This window comes from Podarcis pityusensis (assembly GCF_964106645.2).
Source record: "Podarcis pityusensis genome assembly, chromosome: 11".
Taxonomy (NCBI): Eukaryota; Metazoa; Chordata; class Lepidosauria; order Squamata; family Lacertidae; genus Podarcis; species Podarcis pityusensis.
In genome coordinates this window covers 54,867,186-54,886,826 of record NC_138036.1, presented here as the reverse complement: position 1 = coordinate 54,886,826, position 19,641 = coordinate 54,867,186, and the positions used below count along the sequence as shown (strand labels likewise).

The following is a 19,641-nucleotide window of genomic DNA, read 5'->3' as shown; positions in this document are numbered from 1 at the left end:
ATGCTCCATGAGTTAGTTGGTTCATGCAAGAATGCAGCACAAAAAAAAACATATGCAAGGTCATATTCCTCCCTGAGCTCAGTGGCAGCACTGGAGGGGGGAAACTGGGACATTCCAGGATCAGATCAGAAGCTTGGTTGGCTTCTGTAATTCAGGGAATGTCCTGGGCAAATTGGGACACTTGAAGGTCTATTGAATATTTCTTTCTGGAGCCGTTTTTTTAAAAAAGTACACCGGCATTAGTTAGCCTGTCTACACAAGTCATAAACCAGTCAAAAAAGTACTCTCTGAGTTTCTTAGTGCTTATTCCTCCAGTCTTCCCACCAGGCTCTCCCTATGTCTAGGGCTAGGCCCAGGCCTCTTAGTCAAGCTGGCCTTTTTTCTTTCACAGACAATGCACCACCACCACCATCAACATTTATACCTTTACATAAGATTCTTCTTATATAATGATTAGGTAGTGTTGAACCTTCCGTGACATCATAGCAGCTCAGTAAATGGATTGGATGGGTGAGGTGCTCATGGGCAATAAGCAGCAAGAGTCAGTTATTAGCGTTCATGGGGAGATCCGTTACCTTTCCAAAGGGCTTTATGCACAAAAATGGCTTTATAATGGCCTCTACTTACAGTTTTCTTAACAGCCACTTAGGAACTCTAACGCAGCTTTGCATTTCCACAATAATAACACCCACTTCCTATTAAAAATTAAAAGTTGTACTTTAATTACTGGTTTTAACGTGTTTAATAATGATTTTTTAAAAAGGAAGAAATAAAAATAAGAATAAATCATGACTCAGGAGTGACTGGGATGGTGCTGCAGCTACTAATTAAAAGTAAAATATTCTCAGGCATGAAATTACCAGGGAAACTGGATTTCATTACTGCTCTAACTGCTTCCACTCAGAAGGCACAAAAATACATGGGTTGTTTAATTATTTAATTTAGATCTTCTTCTTTTGTACAACGACACAAACCATTGGATCAAATAACGGCAATCGTGGCCCAGCTGCACTGGCTGCCAATTAACTTCTGGGCCCAATTCAAAGTGCTGGTGCCTTGGTTACATATCTTTAGGTTGCGAGGCAAAAATATTCCTATTTTCTCAGGCCTTTGGCCAATTGAACAATCTATGGCCTTTAAGCTGTGTGTCTGTGTGTGTGTGTGTGTGTGTGTGTGTGTGAAGGTTATTGTTCTTGTTTGTTATTAAGGCATGTATTTTTGTGTCTTTATATTGTAAACTGCATTGAGATCCTCGGATAAAGAGCGGTATAGAAATTGAATAATGATAGTAATAATTTATGTCAGAATCTTCTATTGAAACCAATGTAGTGCCATTGACCTAATTGCAGACATAGGCAAACTCCAGCCCTCCAGATGTTTGGAACTACACTTCCCATCATCCCTGACCACTGATGCTGTTAGCTAGGGATGATGGGAATTGTAGTTCCAAACATCTGGAGGGCCGGAGTTTGCCTATGCCTGCCTTAATGGATCACAACTCAAGAAGCATGGCTGCAGAAGCTTCTTTTTCCATACTGCAAGCTTCCAGGGCTTGAGGAAGACATTTTGATATCTGAGACAACAGAGAACAGTTGCCTCCTCCCTTTTGTGGGATGGGATACACAAGTAGCAGTCAAGTACAACATTCCTTGTTTGCCTAGAGTGGACACGCAAAGGGGATGTTTGTTCCAGCCAGTCGAAAACTTCCTTTTTCCTCCTGGCCTGGAGCATCCTTCCTCTTGCATGTGACTAGAGGTGGGCGCGACCTTACCTGTCCAGGTGACAAAAGCACTAGGCACGCAGCCATCTTTCCCTCTTCTTTGACTTCCTCTCTTCGTTGGAGCAGCTTTTTTAAGCCAGAAATGCTTTCACCCATATGTGAACTGATGATGCTGTGAGTAAACTACTTTTATATATCTTAAATAAGATTGTGACATGCTTATTCTTTTAAGAGGGAAATTAGGGATCTTGCCAGGAATCTATATTGAGAAGCTTAAACAAGCTTGCAACCAGCTACCTGCTGTGCGTTAAAAGGGGAATGTTTAAAACTCTGCTAAGTTATAGAATTTGCTAGCATAAGTTACGAAGGACATTAATAAACAATATATCCTTTCCTGCCTCCCTGAACATTGCCACACCTTTGCACTGCCAGCCTCCTCCTTGCTGGGAGGTAACTTAATAATAATAATAATAATAATAATAGTTTTTTTTTATACCCCACCCATCTGGCTGGGTTTCCCCAGCCACTCTGAGCGGCTTCCGACAGAATATTAAAGAAGCAATAAAATACCAACATTAAAAACTTCCCTAAACAGGGCTGCCTTCAGATGTCTTCTAAAAGTCAGATAGTTGTTTATTTCCTTGACATCTGATGGGAGGGCGTTCCACAGGGCGGGTGCCACTACCGAGAAGGCCCTCTGCCTGGTTCCCTGTAACCTCACTTCTTGCAAAGAGGGAACCGCCAGAAGGCCCTTGGCGCTAGACCTCAGTGTCCGGGCTGAACGATGGGGATGGAGACGCTCCTTCAGGTATACAGGACCAAGGCTGTTTAAAGGTCAGCACCAACACCAACTTACACGTTTGAGATATATTTATTCACCCTGTGTCTAATGAATGATTTACACATGGCTTCCTTTTTTTTTTTTTTTAACATTCCCTATTATCTTGGACTATATATGCACCAAATGTCGAAGTTTTGTGGGGTCTGCAAGTGGTCTATTTATGATGATTCCTTAACACTCATGAATGGCTCTGTGTGTGAGAGGTCTGCGGCTTTCCTTTTCCCTTCCGCCTTCAAAGATGTCGGGACCAGAGTGAGCAGAGGCCTTAGAGCTATTACAAAAAGCAGTAATAGCAAGCAGGTGAAAGAGCTGTCCCCCAGGGGTACAAGGGTATGAGAATGCCTGCCTCTTCACCTGTCGTTGCGGCTGCTTCCTTAGATCCCGGCTTTACGCCATCTTTTGTCAACATCTGAACTGTTGCTTCTTTGCAGAGAGAAGGCAACTACAAAGCCTTCATGTGTCCTAGAAGAAGTAGCTTGCAGGGAGTTTCTGAGAGATTCTGAGAGATGTTGATGAATGTTTACAGAGAAGGGTTATAGCTCAGTGACAGAGCATCTACTTTGTATGTGGAAAGCTCAAGGTTCAATTCCTGGCGTCTTCAGGTAGCGCTGGGAATATCCTGTCTGTTTTTTTAAAAAACATTTTTTCTTGGTTTTACAGAATAAATCACACAATTCAATTTTGAAATCAAACAAGATTCACCCAAATCTTAGGACTTCCCTTCTCCCCTCCATTAGTCCTTTAAATATCTTAATCAACTGCATATTATAGTTCAACTGAATTATCGTTCTCCAAAATACCCAAAGTCTTTATAACATTGCAAGCGTTATTCAAAGATTAGGGAAGTTTTTAAAGTTTGAGGCATTACTGTATTTTAATATTTTGTTGGAAGCCACCCAGAGTGGCTGGGGAAGCCCAGCCAGATGGGCAGGGTATTATTATTATTATTATTATTATTATTATTATTATTAATAATAATAATTCAAAGCCTGCCAAAGAGTTCAAGCGATTACAGTGTTCTTTTAAATACAATCTATATTTGTCCATTCTCTGTTGAAGTTTTGATCCTCCTGATTTCTGATTTTCCCAGTCCATCTCTGCATAGTCAAGTAGTTTCATCTGCCAATCCGCCTTAGTCAGCATCTTATCCTCTTTCCATCGCTGGGCAAGCAGCATCCTTGCAGCTGTAGTCGCGTACATGCAGAGTCTTCTCAAATCCTTCGGTATATCTGCACCTAAAATTCCTAAGAGAAAGGCTTCTGGTCTTTTGACAAAAGTTATTTTAGAGAGACCAATGGTCTGACTCACTATAAGGCAGCTTCCTATGTTCCGATGGGGCCGGCTCTGCCATTAGGCAAAGCGGTCCACCTCAGTCATCATATTTTGGATGCTGTGAAAAGGCAGCAAATAGTTACCTGCTTAATTTGTTGTTATATTTTCTTCGTCAGGGAAAGAGAGATGTGCATGTGGGATTTTCTGCCTCGGGTGCCAAAATAACTTGGCTGGTCTTGGGTGCTATGCACCTTGATTTTGTAGGAGGGGATGCCATTTTACTACTTTGCTTCAGGCAGCAAGATATCTTCAGAAGCCACCCCCTGTAATAGGGCAAGGGACCAAAAGGGGATTTCCCACTCTAGAATAGAGTCACTTGTTCAGCCTCATCTCTGCCGTTGGCCCTTTATAGAAGTGGATCTTCATGGAAGAGATAGTTCTTGGTCATAATTTAGTTCTTCACTTCATTATAGTTGCTCCAGTTCTCAGAGCCAGAGAAGTTTAGCGCTTGGACAGCCTCGTGAAATATGCATCCTTTTATAGCCATAGGGATGCAGGTGGCGCTGTGGGTTAAACCACAGAGCCTAGGACTTGCTAATCAGAAGGTCGGTGGCTCGAATCCCTGTGACGGGGTGAGCGCCCGTTGCTCGGTCCCTGCTCCTGCCAACCTAGCAGTTCGAAAGCACGTCAAAGTGCAAGTAGATAAATAGGTACCGCTCCGGCAGGAAGGTAAATGGCGTTTCCGTGCTCTGCTCTGGTTCGCCAGAAGCGGCTTAGTCATGCTGGCCACATGACCCAGAAGCTGTACGCCGGCTCCCTCGGCCAGTAAAGCGAGATGAGCGCCGCAACCCCAGAGTCGTCCGCAACTGGACCAAATGGTCAGGGGTCCCTTTACCTTTACCTTTATAGCCGTAGTGACCCAAATTTGCTTCTGATACAACTTCACAATTTCCCACAGCTCCGGAGTATGGTGTGCCTCATCACATGATAGAAAAGAGAGAACACCAGGCTTTTATATATCCTCCTTTGTGCTAGTCCAGGGGTCGGCAAGGTTTACCAGCCATGGGCCGGATCACTCCCACGGAGATTGTCCATGGGCCGGACTGGCACAGCGCAATGCCAGAAATCGCGTATGCGCATGCCCAGATGCCGAAAATCGCACCTGCCCAGAAGCAATTTTTGGCGTCTGGTCATGCGCAGATGCGATTTCCAGTATCTGTGCATGTGCAGACGTGATTTCTGGTGCCGCTCGGTGTGTCCCCGCGCTGCACCATGCCGGTTTAGCATAGTGCACGGGGGACTCGCCGAGTGGGTGGTTCGGTTCAGGGGCAGCTCATGGGCTGGTAAAATGATCTTCGTGGGCCGCATTCGGCCAATGGGCCACAGGTTGCCGACCCCTACGCTAGTCTCTTCTTCTGTAGTTTTTGTAGATGGCTACAGCAGGCTGATGTGGGATTGGTGAAGCCTCAAATATTGCCTTTGTGAATTAGTATATGCCAGGTAATATGGAGTATAACATTCAAGAGATGCATGGCTTGTTGGACTATCGCTGGGGAGATCTGAGCAAACCGGATTCAAATCCCTACTAATACCTGAAACTCAGGAGGTGCCCTTGGGCCTGTCATTTTCCCTCTTCTGACCTAATTTAGCTCAACCCGGGATAGTTGTTTGTATCATCTTGAGCTCCTCAGTGAAAAGGCATTGTGAATAGGCAGACAGACAGACAGATCAATAATTCAAAATTAACAAGCACTTTTCATATTCTCCAACACTAGAGAGAATTGTGCTATCGTGCAGTTGTCTGTTATGAGAAATGATCTTTTTTAAAACAAACAAACAAACAAAAACATTCTCAACCCACTAAGAAGGCGCTCCAGGTTAACTGGGCCAGCCAATTTAATTTGGTCAGTTATTATATATATATATATATATATATGTGTGTGTGTGTGTGTGTGTGTGTGTGTGTCTGGTGTCAAGCACCATTTTATAATTAACATATTTATTATCCTAAAAGAGGTATTCCCTTCCATTAGAGAATGGTGAATCTTTCGTTTAAGATAATGTTTGTGTTGTGTTTAATCTAAAAGTGTAATATAAACATATGCATCACCTTTTTCTTTAGAACTATTCCCTCACATGGAAATGTGTACATTTAAACTGTTAATTAATTAATGCACTTTATTAGCAAATTGCATTAGGCTGCCCTAATTCCTCTCTCTCCTCCTCCATGAAATCATATCAGGTCTGTTTTCCCTGTCTGTATTAAGCTGGCTCATCCAGATTTCTAGTTGCTCTGTTGCTTTTGTCTGGGAAAACTTTCTCCATACCACTGAATTGGAAAACCGCTTGGCCCCGTGTTTTCCAGGGGCCTCTTGTTGTTACCATAGTCTCTTTTATTGTTACTGTAGTCATTGGAATTACTGCACAGCTGATCTAGCTCACTTTATTTTGACAGGTTGCTTAAAAAACCTGCAAGAGCTCAATGTGAGTTTTAATCGCTTGAAGGCTGTCCCTCCAGAACTGGGAGACTGTGAGAACCTGCAAAGACTTGATTTATCTGGAAATCTAGAACTAGCGGAGCTCCCATTTGAAGTAAGATTTTTGACCTCACTTTTGGTAATCAATTTGGGTGGTGAGATGATGATGATGATGATGATGATATTTTAAAAACTCATGTGACAAAACTGACTTTTGCAAGTGTAGTTCATGGCACAAAAGTGTTTCAATGGCAGTTTTAGAATCCATAAAACTGAAAATCCTTGTTGCTGGAAGAGTAGGCCAGAGCAGATGAGTGTCTGTTTTGTATATGACTATGTTACAGCTCTCACTGCGCTAGTGAAAAGGAGAGCAAAGTCATGCCAGGAGGTACTTTGTACTGGGCTAATAATAGTGTAATGGGTGTCTGCCAAGAAAAACAAAATTATGCAGACAGCTGGATGCATGCAATCTACTACTACTTAGGCGTGGCCTATTAAAAGCACATGGCCAGGTTCCAAGGCTGCCATCCACAGCAAAACCAAAAATATTTGGCAGAGGTTCAGTTACATACATTTATGTCTGTGGTCCAGCTAAGATCTTTCTACAAATTACGGAGACATCTCACCATAGAACATTCAGCTCTGTGACGAGATTTGATATGCATGCTTAATAGAAGGGGAAGGGATTCATCCTTGTCTGGTCACATCCATGGGGGAATGTAGAATACTCAGGAATAGAAAGGATTTGCATGTAGAGAGGCCTTCAGTGCCAATCAAGAGAGGCAGGACTGAACCACATGGACCAACAGTTTGATTTTCTGCAAGGAAGAGACATTCATCGGAAAGAAGTTAAAGTCCTGAACGGAGAAGAATGGCAGATTAAGTTGATGAATTATGCCGAAATGGCAAAAATGACCGGAAGAATCAGAAATAAATAAGGAATGGGGAAAATTTATAATCTATTTTAAAAATAATTGTAAACAGTTAAAAGCGTTAGTAGGATTGGAATAACACTTGTAGTTTAATAGTGAATTTTGGGATATAATGGAGATTTAATAATAAATAAATAATATTTTTTTATTTATACCCCGCCCTTCCTGGTTCAGAAAATCAGGCTCAGGGCGGCTAACAACAAATTTAAAACACTTAATTGATGCAACAAAAAACAGCATGTAAAAGATTTGGATTATTATAAAAGATGCAGGAGGCAATGATTAAGAATAGGACCCACAAAGAGGAGGAGGGAAGTCCTGGAGATTCTTTGGAGTCTTGTTTTTATGACATATGTTGGATATGTGATTGTAAAATCTTAAAATTGAAAAACCAAATAAATAAATTTGTAGATAGATGCATCCATCTATACATGTAGAGCAAAAGTAGATGCGAAATCAGAGATATCATATTTGCAGATCTCCAACATCTCACTTGGTATATGCTTTATTTGTGTACAATATATGTAATACATTGGAAATTTGTTTAAAGACTGACACCTTAAATAGCCTTCTTAATACAGTATATTACTAAAATTTGCTGTGGAATAACTGGTATTTTAGACTTACGTTGACACGTAGCTATTTGCGGGTTGAGGAATTCATTTTGTCAAAAGCTCCTTGATTTAATGCGAACAGTTTTTAGTTGCCAAGCTTGTGGCTGCAAGCAAGTAAGATTTTAAGGAATGTGTTTGCAGTCACTGCAATTACCCTTGGAACAGTGCCAGGTGAGTCTAACAAATGTACAGGACAGCAGTAGCAGCAACAAAATTGCCATTCTGCTTCCTATTTCCACAGGGAATGCAACACACATTTTCCAAGGGTGCTGAAGCAATGGTCTGTCTAAAACAGAGCCAACATGGCAGAATGCTTTCTTATGAATCAAGATTGTGGGAGTCAGTGCATTAATTCATAGAAGAACAGCATTTGCCCTGTAAGGGCTATTAGAAAATTCACCCTAGCATACAATTCTAAGCACACATCAACTAGGTGTAACAAGAGGTGTATCTTGGCTCCCTTGGTAAGGAGATGTATTGGTTCCTCTGAAGCTGAGACCATGGACCAGAAACTTAAGAAGTTCATTTCCCCCCTGCCTTTTTTGCTCTACCAGTGACTTCTTCCACAGCCTTTGAGGTCACATCTGCCTTGCTCTGTCTTCCTTCCTTCTCCTTTGTCAGTCCATCTGTCTGCCTTCCTTCCTCCCTCCCAGCCACCCAGAGCTAGAGTGTTGTGCTGGTCCCGAGGGTTAACCGTGCGGTGAGGTCCGAGTCCAGTCCGAGGGTGCGGTATGGTGGCTGTCCGTCAAAGCTGAAGCTGGGTCCAAGGCAGGGAGTTGGGTGAGGTCAGGAACTCTGGCAGAAGAGCAGGACAGGGTACAGGCAGGAACAGACTACCAACAATGTTGCTCCCGCAAACTGGGACTGGCTGGCTTTTATTTGGCCCGAGGCATAGGGCGGTCCTGGTCCACAGGTGACTTGCCTCTCCTGGCCTGGAGGCGAGCACTCCTCCTGTGGGAGCTTAGTTCCCTCTGCCTCTCTGCCCTGAGCCTCTGCAGCTCAGGAGAGGCTGGAGGGTTACCAGACCCAGAGGCAACCTCAGCTTTCCCTGTTGGGGCTGAGAGTGGAGCACCTGCAGGCAATGGGTCCTCCATCACCTCAGGAGCCAGAGCAGACTCAGCTGGTGCCTGCACCTGAGGATCCAGCACAGGTGAGGACCCTTCAGGCTCAAGCCCCAGCCCCGGCTTAGCTGGTTCTGGAGGCGGGGACTCCTGTGCAGGCTGGGATTCCTCAGGTTCAGCCTCCGAGTCTGAATCCCAGGCCATCACAAGTGTAGAGGCACAATTTTTGTGCCTCCCCCCGGCCTACACCCTTGCCAGTGGTAACCTTGCCAACCCCTAGGTATGCCTCTGTGTGGAATACATTTCTAAGTAAACCTATTGTTCCATGATCAGTCCCTCTGTGTAATTTGTGGTATTTGTAACCTTTTAAATCTGGAATGCAATTCTCCTGAATGTTGTTAATAGGCCATTTTAAAGCACTCTGGTGAGTGTGGTTCTTCTGTACAGGGAATTCAAATGCTGATTTTAGAGTCACTTGTGAAAATGTACTTCAACCTTCCCAGAATATTATTAATGTTACATAGAATAATAGAATTGTAGACTTGGAAGGCACTACCAAGGGCCATCTAGGGACACGGGTGGCACTGTGGTCTAAACCACAGAGCCTAGGGCTTGCCAATCGGAAGGTCGGCGGTTCGAATCCCCACGACGGGGTGAACTCCTGTTGCTCGGTTCCTGCTCCTGCCAACCTAGCAGTTCAAAAGCACGTCAAAGTGCAAGTAGATAAATAGGTACCGCTCCGGCGGGAAGGTAAACGGCGTTTCCATGTGCTGCTCTGGTTCACCAGAAGTGGTTTAGTCATGCTGGCCACATGATCCAGAAGCTGTACGCCGGCTCCCTTGTCCAATAAAGCGAGATGAGCGCCGCAACCCCAGAGTCGTCCTCGACTAGACCTAAGGGTCAGGGGTCCATTTACCTTTACCTTTACCAAGGGCCATCTAGTCCAACCCCTTGCAATGCAGAAATCTCAGCTGGAGCATCCAAAATAGACGGCCATCCAACCTCTGCTTAAAATAGAGGTAGGCAAACTAAGGCCTGGGGGCCGGATGCACCCCAATCGCCTTCTCAATGTGGCCCGCAGATGGTCTGGGAATCAGCGTGTTTTGACATGAGTAGAATGTGTCCTTTTATTTAAAATTCATCTCTGGGTTATTTGTGGGGCCTGCCTGGTGTTTTTACATGAGTAGAATGTGTGCTTTTATTTAAAATGCATCTCTGGGTTATTTGTGGGGCGTAGGAATTCGTTCTTTTTTTTTCCCTTTCAAAATATAGTCTGGCCCTCCACATGGTCTGGGGGATGGTGGACCAGCCCACGGCTGAAAAAGGTTGCTGACCCCTGGCTTTAAAATATCCAAGGAAGGACAGTCTCCAACCTTCCAAAGGAGATCATTCCACTGTCAAACAGCTCTTACTTGTCAGAAAGCTTTTTCTGATGTTTAGTCGGAATCGCCTTTCTTGTTACTTGAAGCCATGGGTTTGGAGGTTGTGGACTTTCCTTCCTTGGAGGATTTTAAGCAGAGGTTGTGTGGCCATCTGCCCTTGATGCTTTAGTTGAGATTCCTGCATTGCAGAGAGTTGGACTAGTTGAGCCTTGGGTTCCCTGCCAACTCTATGATGCTAGGAGGTGTGAGAGAAAGTCAATCCTGGCATTATGTGTATTTAATTTATCTGGGTTTGCATTTCTGTATTACGGTGCTCGCTTCGGCAGCACATATACTAAAATTGGAACATTTCTGTATTACGTTTCCTTTGGAGAGAATGCCGTCCCATCTTTGTTGAACCCGTATTCCCATTGCTTCCACAAAGAGGAAAGGCAGGGTCACGTAAACCATTTGCCAAATATTTTCACTTGCCCCTGCAATGTTTGCCAAACGCCTGTCAATCTAAGGAAAGCAGCAGCTGTGTTCTTTTTCTGGGGGAAGGGCGTGGTTTGAGGGTGGGGGAGGGGCTGACATTGGCATAGCATATAATTCCCAATATTAGCAGGAGGGTGTGAAAATGGAAAGGGCAGGTGGTGAGGTGTCAGTTGTCAGAGGAGATTTGTGGAAGTATTAGCACTGCGTGAGCTTCTATAAATGTTTGGGAGATGCTAGGGCAGGGGTAGGCAACCTAAGGCCTGAGGGCCGGATGTGGCCCAATTGCCTTTTCAATCCGGCCCATGGATGGTCCAGGAGTCAGCGTGTTTTGACATGAGTAGAATGTGTCCTTTTATTTAAAATGCATCTCTGGGTTATTTGTGGTGTTTTTACATGTATGGCTCTGCTTTCCCTTGGACCACATGACAGTGGTGCCCCGCAAGACGAATGCCTCGCAAGACGGAAAACCCGCTAGACGAAAGGGTTTTCCGTTTTGGAGGTGCTTCGCAAAACGAATTTCCTATGTGCTTGCTTCGCAAGACGAAAATGTCTTGCGAGTTCCTGCGGGGTTTTTTTCCTCCCCCCCCCTTTTCCCCAAGCCGCTAAACCGCTTATCAGCTGATCGGCTAAGCCGCTTAACAGCTGATCGCTAAGTCGCTTATCAGCTGATCATTAAGCCGTTTATCAGCTGATCCTTAAGCCGCTTAACAGCTGATCGCTAAGCCGCTTATCAGCTGATCCGCTAAGCCCGCTAAGCCGCTAATACTGTAGCGCTAATCCGCTAAACCGCTAATGGGCTTGCTTCGCAAGACGAAAAAACCCGCAAGATGAAGAGACTCGTGGAACGGATTCTTTTCGTCTTGCGAGGCACCACTGTAGTGAGGTTTAGAGAGACCTCCATACGCACTGCCCAGGCTTGCACCCTGGAGAGGTCACTTCAGTGCTACTAACACAGCAGTTTGACTTCAGCCCAATAATAATAATAATAATAATAATACCTTTATTGTCAATGTACAACCTGTGTACAATGAAATTAACCGAGCCTCCTTCGCCCCACAAACACTCAATCTCATTGCAATCTGTGTGCTTGTCGCACGACACCAACCCTGAAAGTCAGTTGCACTATTTTATTTTCCGTTGAGCAGCCTAACAGCCCATGGATAGAAACTGTTCTTTAGCCTGTTGGTACGACTGATTATACTTCTATATCTCCTGCCCGAGGGTAATAATAATAATAATAATAAAAATAAATTTTTATTTATACCCCGCCCTCCCCGGCCAGAGCCAGGCTCAGGGCGGCTAACACCAGTAAAATTACAATAAAAAACATAATGATGGGGGGACCAGTTTTAAATACAGGTTAAAAATACAATTTAAAATGCAACCTCATTTTAATAGTAGCCCATAGATCAAAACCATAAGGGGATGGAAACATAAGGGTCAGACTGAGTCCAAACCAAAGGCCAGGAGGAACAACTCTGTCTTGCAGGTCCTGTGGAAAGATGTCAAGTCCCGCAGGGCCCTAGTCTCTTGTGACAGAGCGTTCCACCAAGTGGGGGGCCAGTACTGAAAAGGCCCTGGCCATAGTTGAGACCAATCTTGCAACTTGGGACCGCCAAAGTGTTGTCATTTGTGGACCTTAAGGTTCTCCGTGGGGCATACCAGGAGAGGCAGTCACATAGGTACGTGGCTCCTAGGCCGCATAGGGCTTTAGAAGATTAAAGAGGTGCTGACCGGGGTGTGAATCATCCCTGAGACTTTTTCTTGCTCTCCTAAGACATCGATCCCTTGCGATGTTATCTAGCAGACTATCTAGCAGGCATATTAGAGTTGAAGTTCCTGACCTGGACCTTGTGCAGAGTAGAAATGAATGCTCTCTGCCACGAAAAAAGAAATCTAAAAGGTTTGATGGCAAAATGGTCTAAAACTAGTTACAGAATAAAACATTGTGAAAATACAAAGTAACACATTGCACTTAAACAAGCCGGCAATACAGTCCAGTCTTCTTTAAGTCCTAATACAGTCCATCAATTTTCTTCTCTCTGGTCCCAGAGAGAGATCCTATGCAAGCAACTTGCTTGCTCGGGACAGCTGAGCTGAGCCACAACTGCTGCTACCTCTAATGCCTGCTGAGATTATGGGTTTTTAGGTTTCCCAGGGATGAGTCATCACTTAGCACACACACTGAAATGGAAATACTGATGTAACACACCCTGGCCCCTTGTGGCGAAAGACAAGTAAGAAATGATGATGTTGCTGATGCACTTAAAATAGTTGATAGTGTCTATTAGGAGCAGAGGGAAGCATCTTGAACCAGAAATCCAAATCTTAGGCATGAACAATCCGAGACTCACCAGACCAATACTATATATTACTGGCACAAAAATGGAAGCAAGAAGAATTACCGATGAAAGAAGAGTGGCAAATGAAATTAAAGGACTATGCAGAATTAGATAAATTAACAGGAAGGATGCAAAACCTGCGGGGCCAGAGATTCTTAGAAGACTGGAGTAAATATTTTAATTATTTAAAAAGCAACTGTAATAAACAGATTATGCTAGTAGGATTGCAAGAAGTTCTGTAAGGAGGATTATGTGAAATATTGCAAGGAGGATTATGAAGAGAACTATTAGTTAATGATAATGAAAAGTAATAGAGAAATTAAGAAATGCAGAATAAGTGATAAAGAATGGAAAATTTTCAGAGGTTGTTGATGGAAGTCTAAAATATTGTATAAGATAAGAATTTATGTTATGAAATGATATGTTAAAAAATTAATAAAAATGTATATATATATAGAAAAAGAGAGACTCACCAGACCAAACTCCACCTATCTCTTTTTCTCACATCCTTTTAATGTCCAAGAGTTGGCCAAATTTCAAGGAGCAGTCAGGAGCACATCTCCATGTGCTAATTTTCAATATCAACAAAGGCAAATGGAAATGAAAAAGATATTTAAAAAAAGTTTACTCAGTGCTTGTGAAGGATGGATTATCTCCCTGGCCCCATTCTTTGGGGGCTGTTAAGGAGCAGCTCTAGTTACGCATATCTGTGGGGGAAACTGTGCCACCCGCATAAAAGAATTCTATTCCAGTCAGGAATCTGCTTACTTAACAAGGAGATTATTTCTTCTTCTTGCCAATAAATGTCAAACTTTGGCTAGAATCTTTCAGAGGGTTTCTTTCAACAACCATACAAGTATAAAAGTTGGATTGAAAGTTCATCATCACGTGTTATATTCCAAAGGCACAATGCTGCTTTATGGCAAACCGGATCTGCTATTAGCTGAAGGATAAAAAAAAAAAAAAAAGTAGCTTTCCCAGTTGTGAATATATGATTCAGTAATGCTACATGTAAGCAATTGCCATTCTGCTACACCAGCATCCATCAAACAGGCAGATAACATCTCCAACGTATCAGTCATTGAAATGTTGCTGCTATAATAGCACATTGCCAAAGATCAGTGTCTTTTAGCTATGCCTTAACATTTACCTCCCATCGTTTCCCTTGACATTTATTTAGCATCTGCCATTGCTATCCTATTCCAGGGTTCCATTTTACTGGTATTATCTTTGAAAATGTTCTCAATATTTTCCACCCTGAAGTGAACAATCACTGATTTTTCCCCCTCTGAGGGGAGAAAGCAGCTAACTAGTGTTTTATAGTTTGCAACATAACTGTATCTTTTGGGGGTAACGTGTGTGTGTGTGTGGGGGGGTTATATTTCTCAAATATGAATGTTTGCAAATAAAATTACCTCTGTAAGAACTTCTTGCTTTATGTTTCAGAAAGGTTTTCTTTTTTTTTGATGGCAGTTTATGTCAAACGAACCAATAGCTTACATTGCAGTAGTTCCTACTTACATCAAAATATTGTTCTTCTTCTTCTTGTTTTTTAGCAGTCTGGTTCACTGGGAAAGCAATTCTGTATTAGCTGGTTCTGCAGCCTGCAGAAAGGACACTGAGAAAAAGCAACAAATTAAGGGCAGACAAACAAAATTATTGGCAGGCCCTGACATCTAATGCTTCATGGGTGGGCTAAAATCATTCTTGCTTACTTTGTCTGCTACATTTATTTGCATGTTTAGACCTTTAACCTCCCCCTTAAATAAATTCAGACAAGACTCAAATTTTGGTTTGGTTTTTGGCAGAATTTAGGCCACAACTTTATTGATTACAGCAAGTGAGTGGTTGCATAGGCTCTGGTTCGACTAGCTCCCTGCACCATTGCAGGTAGCGCTGACCCAGGGCACCAGCATAGGTCAGCCTAGGGTGAACACCTGGATAGGCGGAAATCCAGGGTCAGGCTAGTCCACCACCCAGAAGTCCCCCTGGACTCAGGCATGGGCAAAACCCCCTCTCAGGGTTGACCAAACCATTGAGTCCCTGGATTCCTTTAATGGAATACCCTTCACATAGGGATGGCGAGAGTGTTGTCACATCCCTATCACCTGAACCAGAGCCTATCCGCAACCTTACAAGTTGTGATGATTTGCTACGTGGCAGGTGAAACCCAAATGACACCAGCCAATCAGCCAAGTGAGGAAAATTCCTGCTGTGCCCCTGTCCCAACAACCGACAACACACGACGGCATAGCAAGGACAAGTGCAAGCCCTAAATATAGGGAGAGGTGGGTGGGTGTTCCGATGCACTGGCCCAAAGAGGAAGCTCAGGGTCACGTGCATGGGCATATATAGGTCCCTCGATCCGTTTGGCTAGCGTCCCATTGGCCTGATTAAACCCAGCATCAAGGGACCTACCAATAGGGTGTTGTGGCTATCCAATTGTACCCACCTACAACACAGGGTTTGGTTCACAGGTCGCACCGCAACACGTGCCCTCTTTCAGGGAGGACAAGATTTATGTATTACTAGAGTATCCATGGTTGATCTGTGTCCTTTAAATTTGCAGAGCAAATATGCATACCCAGGAAGGACCACTTAATAGTTAAGGCGCAACAAATCTATGTTAAGTGGTTCTTAGTACACACTTTTACTTAAGAGCATAAGGCGTGCTTTGTTGAATTAGACCAGTGTCCCTTTAATCCAGCATTCTTTGCAAGAAACTGCATTTGCTACATGATCCACAGCTGCCTATCTCCTGCTAATCCCTGATTTAAACCTTGTGTCGGCTGTTTATAAGTGGCTTTCCTCACAGGCTCTGTCTAACAGTGTTGGACACAAGGATAATTCACTCATATAAAAATGTGTCTGTGCCCAACTTGGGGCCAGCTCAGTCATTACAGGCCCAGATGGAAATGGCCAAAAATTGTCACCCTGAGCCAGCACTCCACATAATGGCTTTAAACAGTTCAAAGCCACTTTCCACCTATTTCTACCTAATTGGGAAGATTCACTTTCAACCAGCACTGCAAAGTCTTGCCAGCTTTTGGTACTGGCATGGAGAATCTCTGTGCAATCATGTCAAACAATGAGGAAAATGGCTTTCAAATATTTCAGCCTCTGTGTGGAGTGAAGCTTGTTGTTTGCTTGGATTCTAGCTATCATTTAGCCTGAATTGGCTCTTTTTGTTATTTCTGTTTTAATTCTGATTTTATCAAAATATCATTGCCAATCCATTGAAAACATTATTGTCAATCTATTGCATTTCAATATTTTCCGTGTTATCCTCCTGCTTCACACCCCACACCCCAGCACCAGTCTTTCTAGTTTTGACTGACAAAAGGCATTTGTGGGGAACTGAGATTTTACTTAGAAGCTTCCTCCATGCTACCTCTGTCCCTAAATGCTTCCTGCTCTGTGCAGCGTGGCATAAGCGATGAATTGCCCCCTAATTACCGGTAGTCAGTTCCTGCTCTGCACAATCAGAGCTTTTACTGCTGCTTTATTCAACTCCCCCCACATTTTCTTTAAAAAATATGAAATAGCAATATTTCTCCCCCCTCAAAAAAAAATTGAGAGAAAATTAGCAATTAACCTTCTCTATGTAGAAAACAGGAACCCAGCTGATTCATCATTAACACCATGCCATACCATGTTGATCAGGAAACCAGAAACTGCAAGGAAACTGCTTATACAGTAGACCCGCAATGTACTCTGGGGCACAGGTGAATTTAGGGGGACATGACTGGTTTGGTTACACTAGGTGCAGAGCCTCAGGGACATCACAACTATTATTTAGAATGGAGCATAAGAGGCGGGGGGGGGGGGCAAATTCTGGCATTGCACAGGGCGCTGCTGAAATTTGAGACCTTTGTACCCACCACTGGTGGGGGTTACATATGCCTAAAGACGAAATCACGTCTAGTTAAAACCCATTGGGTTTAAGGGCAGGTGGGATTGCAGAAGTCATTTTCCCTGGAACCCCATCCCCTTTCTGCCCCTTAATTTTTATATTTTTGCCACATACGTAAATCTGAATGTGCACAAGCTAAATGCACCTAAGTTGTGGTCTTACTGTAATTTATATTGCTGGGGGACTTTTGTGGAGCTTTAGCATCAGTTGTGACAGGGTGAGCATGTCCAGGATCTAGGGAGCCATCTCATCCCACCAAACCTTGCTAAGAGGAAGGACCATATTGTTACATAGCTCCAATGAAAATCCTCCCCCAAGTTCTATGGTTTAAATACAACAGATAACAGGGTCACTTATTGTTATGTACTAAGCTTGGATCCTAGAACATTAGGCAAGTAGGATCCTAGAATGCAACAACAGGAGGAAGTTAATCAGCCTATTAGGCTGGTAGGATCGTAGAATGCAACAACTGATTGGCCTGCAGGAAAAGACCAATCAGGCTCTAGGAGGGAAGCAGAATCAGCCAATCAGACGGGACTAATTGTGTAAATAATGTATATAAAAGCCTGAGGTTTGGGGGGCAATTCAATCACTGTTTTACAAGCTGCAATAAAAAGCATGAAATCACTACATGACTCTGAGTATATTTCACTTATATTTCAAAATTAACAATTCCAGTCCAACATTATGTTAACTCGACTGAACGGTTTCCGCTCAGCTTTTGTCAAGGGCAGATATTTAAACATCCCCTTCATATTTAAACATGAATGTGCCGGACACAGTAGAACATATTCTTTTTTACTGTGCATTGTACAACTAGCTACTCAGACGTGCCCTATCCCCTTTCTTGGGTAGTCCAACATCATGGCACAATGAAAATATCAGATTCTATCTGTCTGACATTAACCTGGAAGTAACCTCAAGGGTGGCAGAGTTTTTGTCAATAGTTTCTCTTAGAGTGGTGATTGGCACCATTTAGCGAAAAAAACTCCAATGAAAATCCACATTATTACATATTTTAACATGGCTGTTTATTTGTATATATTTTAAAATTTTATATCTGGATGTTTTATGATGGCCTATACTTGCAATGCCTACTAAAGGTTTGGCAAAGTAAGTATTGTTACATAGTGCCTTTCTTCAGATTGACATTACATTAAATATATTACATACAAAACATACATCACATATCTCACCTTCACCACCCCTTCCACCTACCTACCAACAAAGACACCGACATACTGTGGTTATTGTCTTCCAACCAGTCTCATTGTATAATTTTTGTCAATCTTTAATCTATGCACTTTTCATATTCCTTATTATGTTTATCCTTTATGATAATTACTTCCTTTCTCTCATCTAACTTTTCTTTTCCTCTCAACAACAAATTGTTGCTTTTTTGTGTGTTGAACATATGCTATATGATAATTTATGGACCTAATACTGTAGATATCTAAAGCCATTTGCACATAACGAAATATGTATTTTATCAAAGTAATTGTTGAACTAAATACAATTAAGAAGAAGTATATTAATAGTGAAATACAATTAAGAAGAAGTATATTAATAGTGAAATAATTACTAAGTTCTAACTTAAAATGATTGGGGGCCCATTACTTACATCATAGGCGCCTATACAACACAAAACACTGTTGCTGTATGTAGGTTTTATTTCATTTGTTTTTTATTTTATATTTTGGAAATGTACATCCAGTTTTTTTCCCTTTAGATTTTTTGGGGCCCCCAAGAGACTGGGGCCCTAAGCTATAGCTTGTTTAGCTTATACGTAAATCCAGCACTAGGGTGAAGGAGGACTGGCCTGGTGATGGCAGCATGCAGCCTTGAGGATGGCGGATGGGTAGGCAGGCGATCTGCTGTCTCTCCTGATCTACTGCTTGAGCCATGATGCTGATCTTGGATCATGGTTTGGCTGGACCTGTGCAGGTTTTAGCTTGTTGGAACATGGCGCGTGAGTTGAATTTAATTGACTATATAGCTTTGTTTCGGAGAGGTAGCCAAGAACGAAAATGATCTGCATTCAGACATGCCATGAAATGGGCAGTTCACACTAAAACTACAAGCAGGTGACCTTATCAGCGGATCCTTTTCAATGACAAAAAATAAATAAAGCAGAACTGAAAACACACCCATTAATCAAACCACTCTTTCCGTTCAGGGACGTGGCGTCCTTTTCTCTCAGCCAAAACTTTCACTGCCAGAGAGTTGGGAAGCAAAGCAACGGGGGTCTTCTGGAATGTTGCACAGGCTATATTTTAAAGCAGAATGATTAAGATAAGCAGAAATATAGGTCGTTTGTCAAATAAAGATGACAATTTTGATTAAAAATGAGGACAGCAGTAATGGCGGCTGGGTAGTTTGACTGTCAAATGTGGTATAAAATGAAGCTTCCACAAAGCTTGCATTATAACTGATTCAGAGTTGGATAACAAAGTGCTTTAAAGGGGGGAAATATAGAGGTGGCAAAATAAACTGCCGAGGTAAAACTGATAAGCTTGGTGCACTTGTTTAAAAATAAAATGTTACCGAAGGTGCAAAAACCCATCATTCTTCTAAAGGAAATAAAATGTACATGACTTCCTTTATTAAATATAC

General features: G+C 42.7%; 1 protein-coding gene across 3 annotated transcripts in view; it reads left to right on the top strand.

Moving 5' to 3' along the window:
* LRRC2 (leucine rich repeat containing 2) overlaps nt 1–19,641 on the top strand; it is a gene marked incomplete at its 5' end in the record, with an annotated part of 83,375 nt that overhangs the window by 42,427 nt on the left and 21,307 nt on the right. For all 3 annotated transcript variants that reach the window (XM_080972998.1, XM_080972997.1, XM_080972996.1), the window contains one exon: nt 6,289–6,425. In XM_080972998.1, the coding sequence (XP_080829124.1) occupies nt 6,289–6,425 (137 nt within the window). The remainder of the gene's footprint in view (nt 1–6,288; nt 6,426–19,641) is intronic.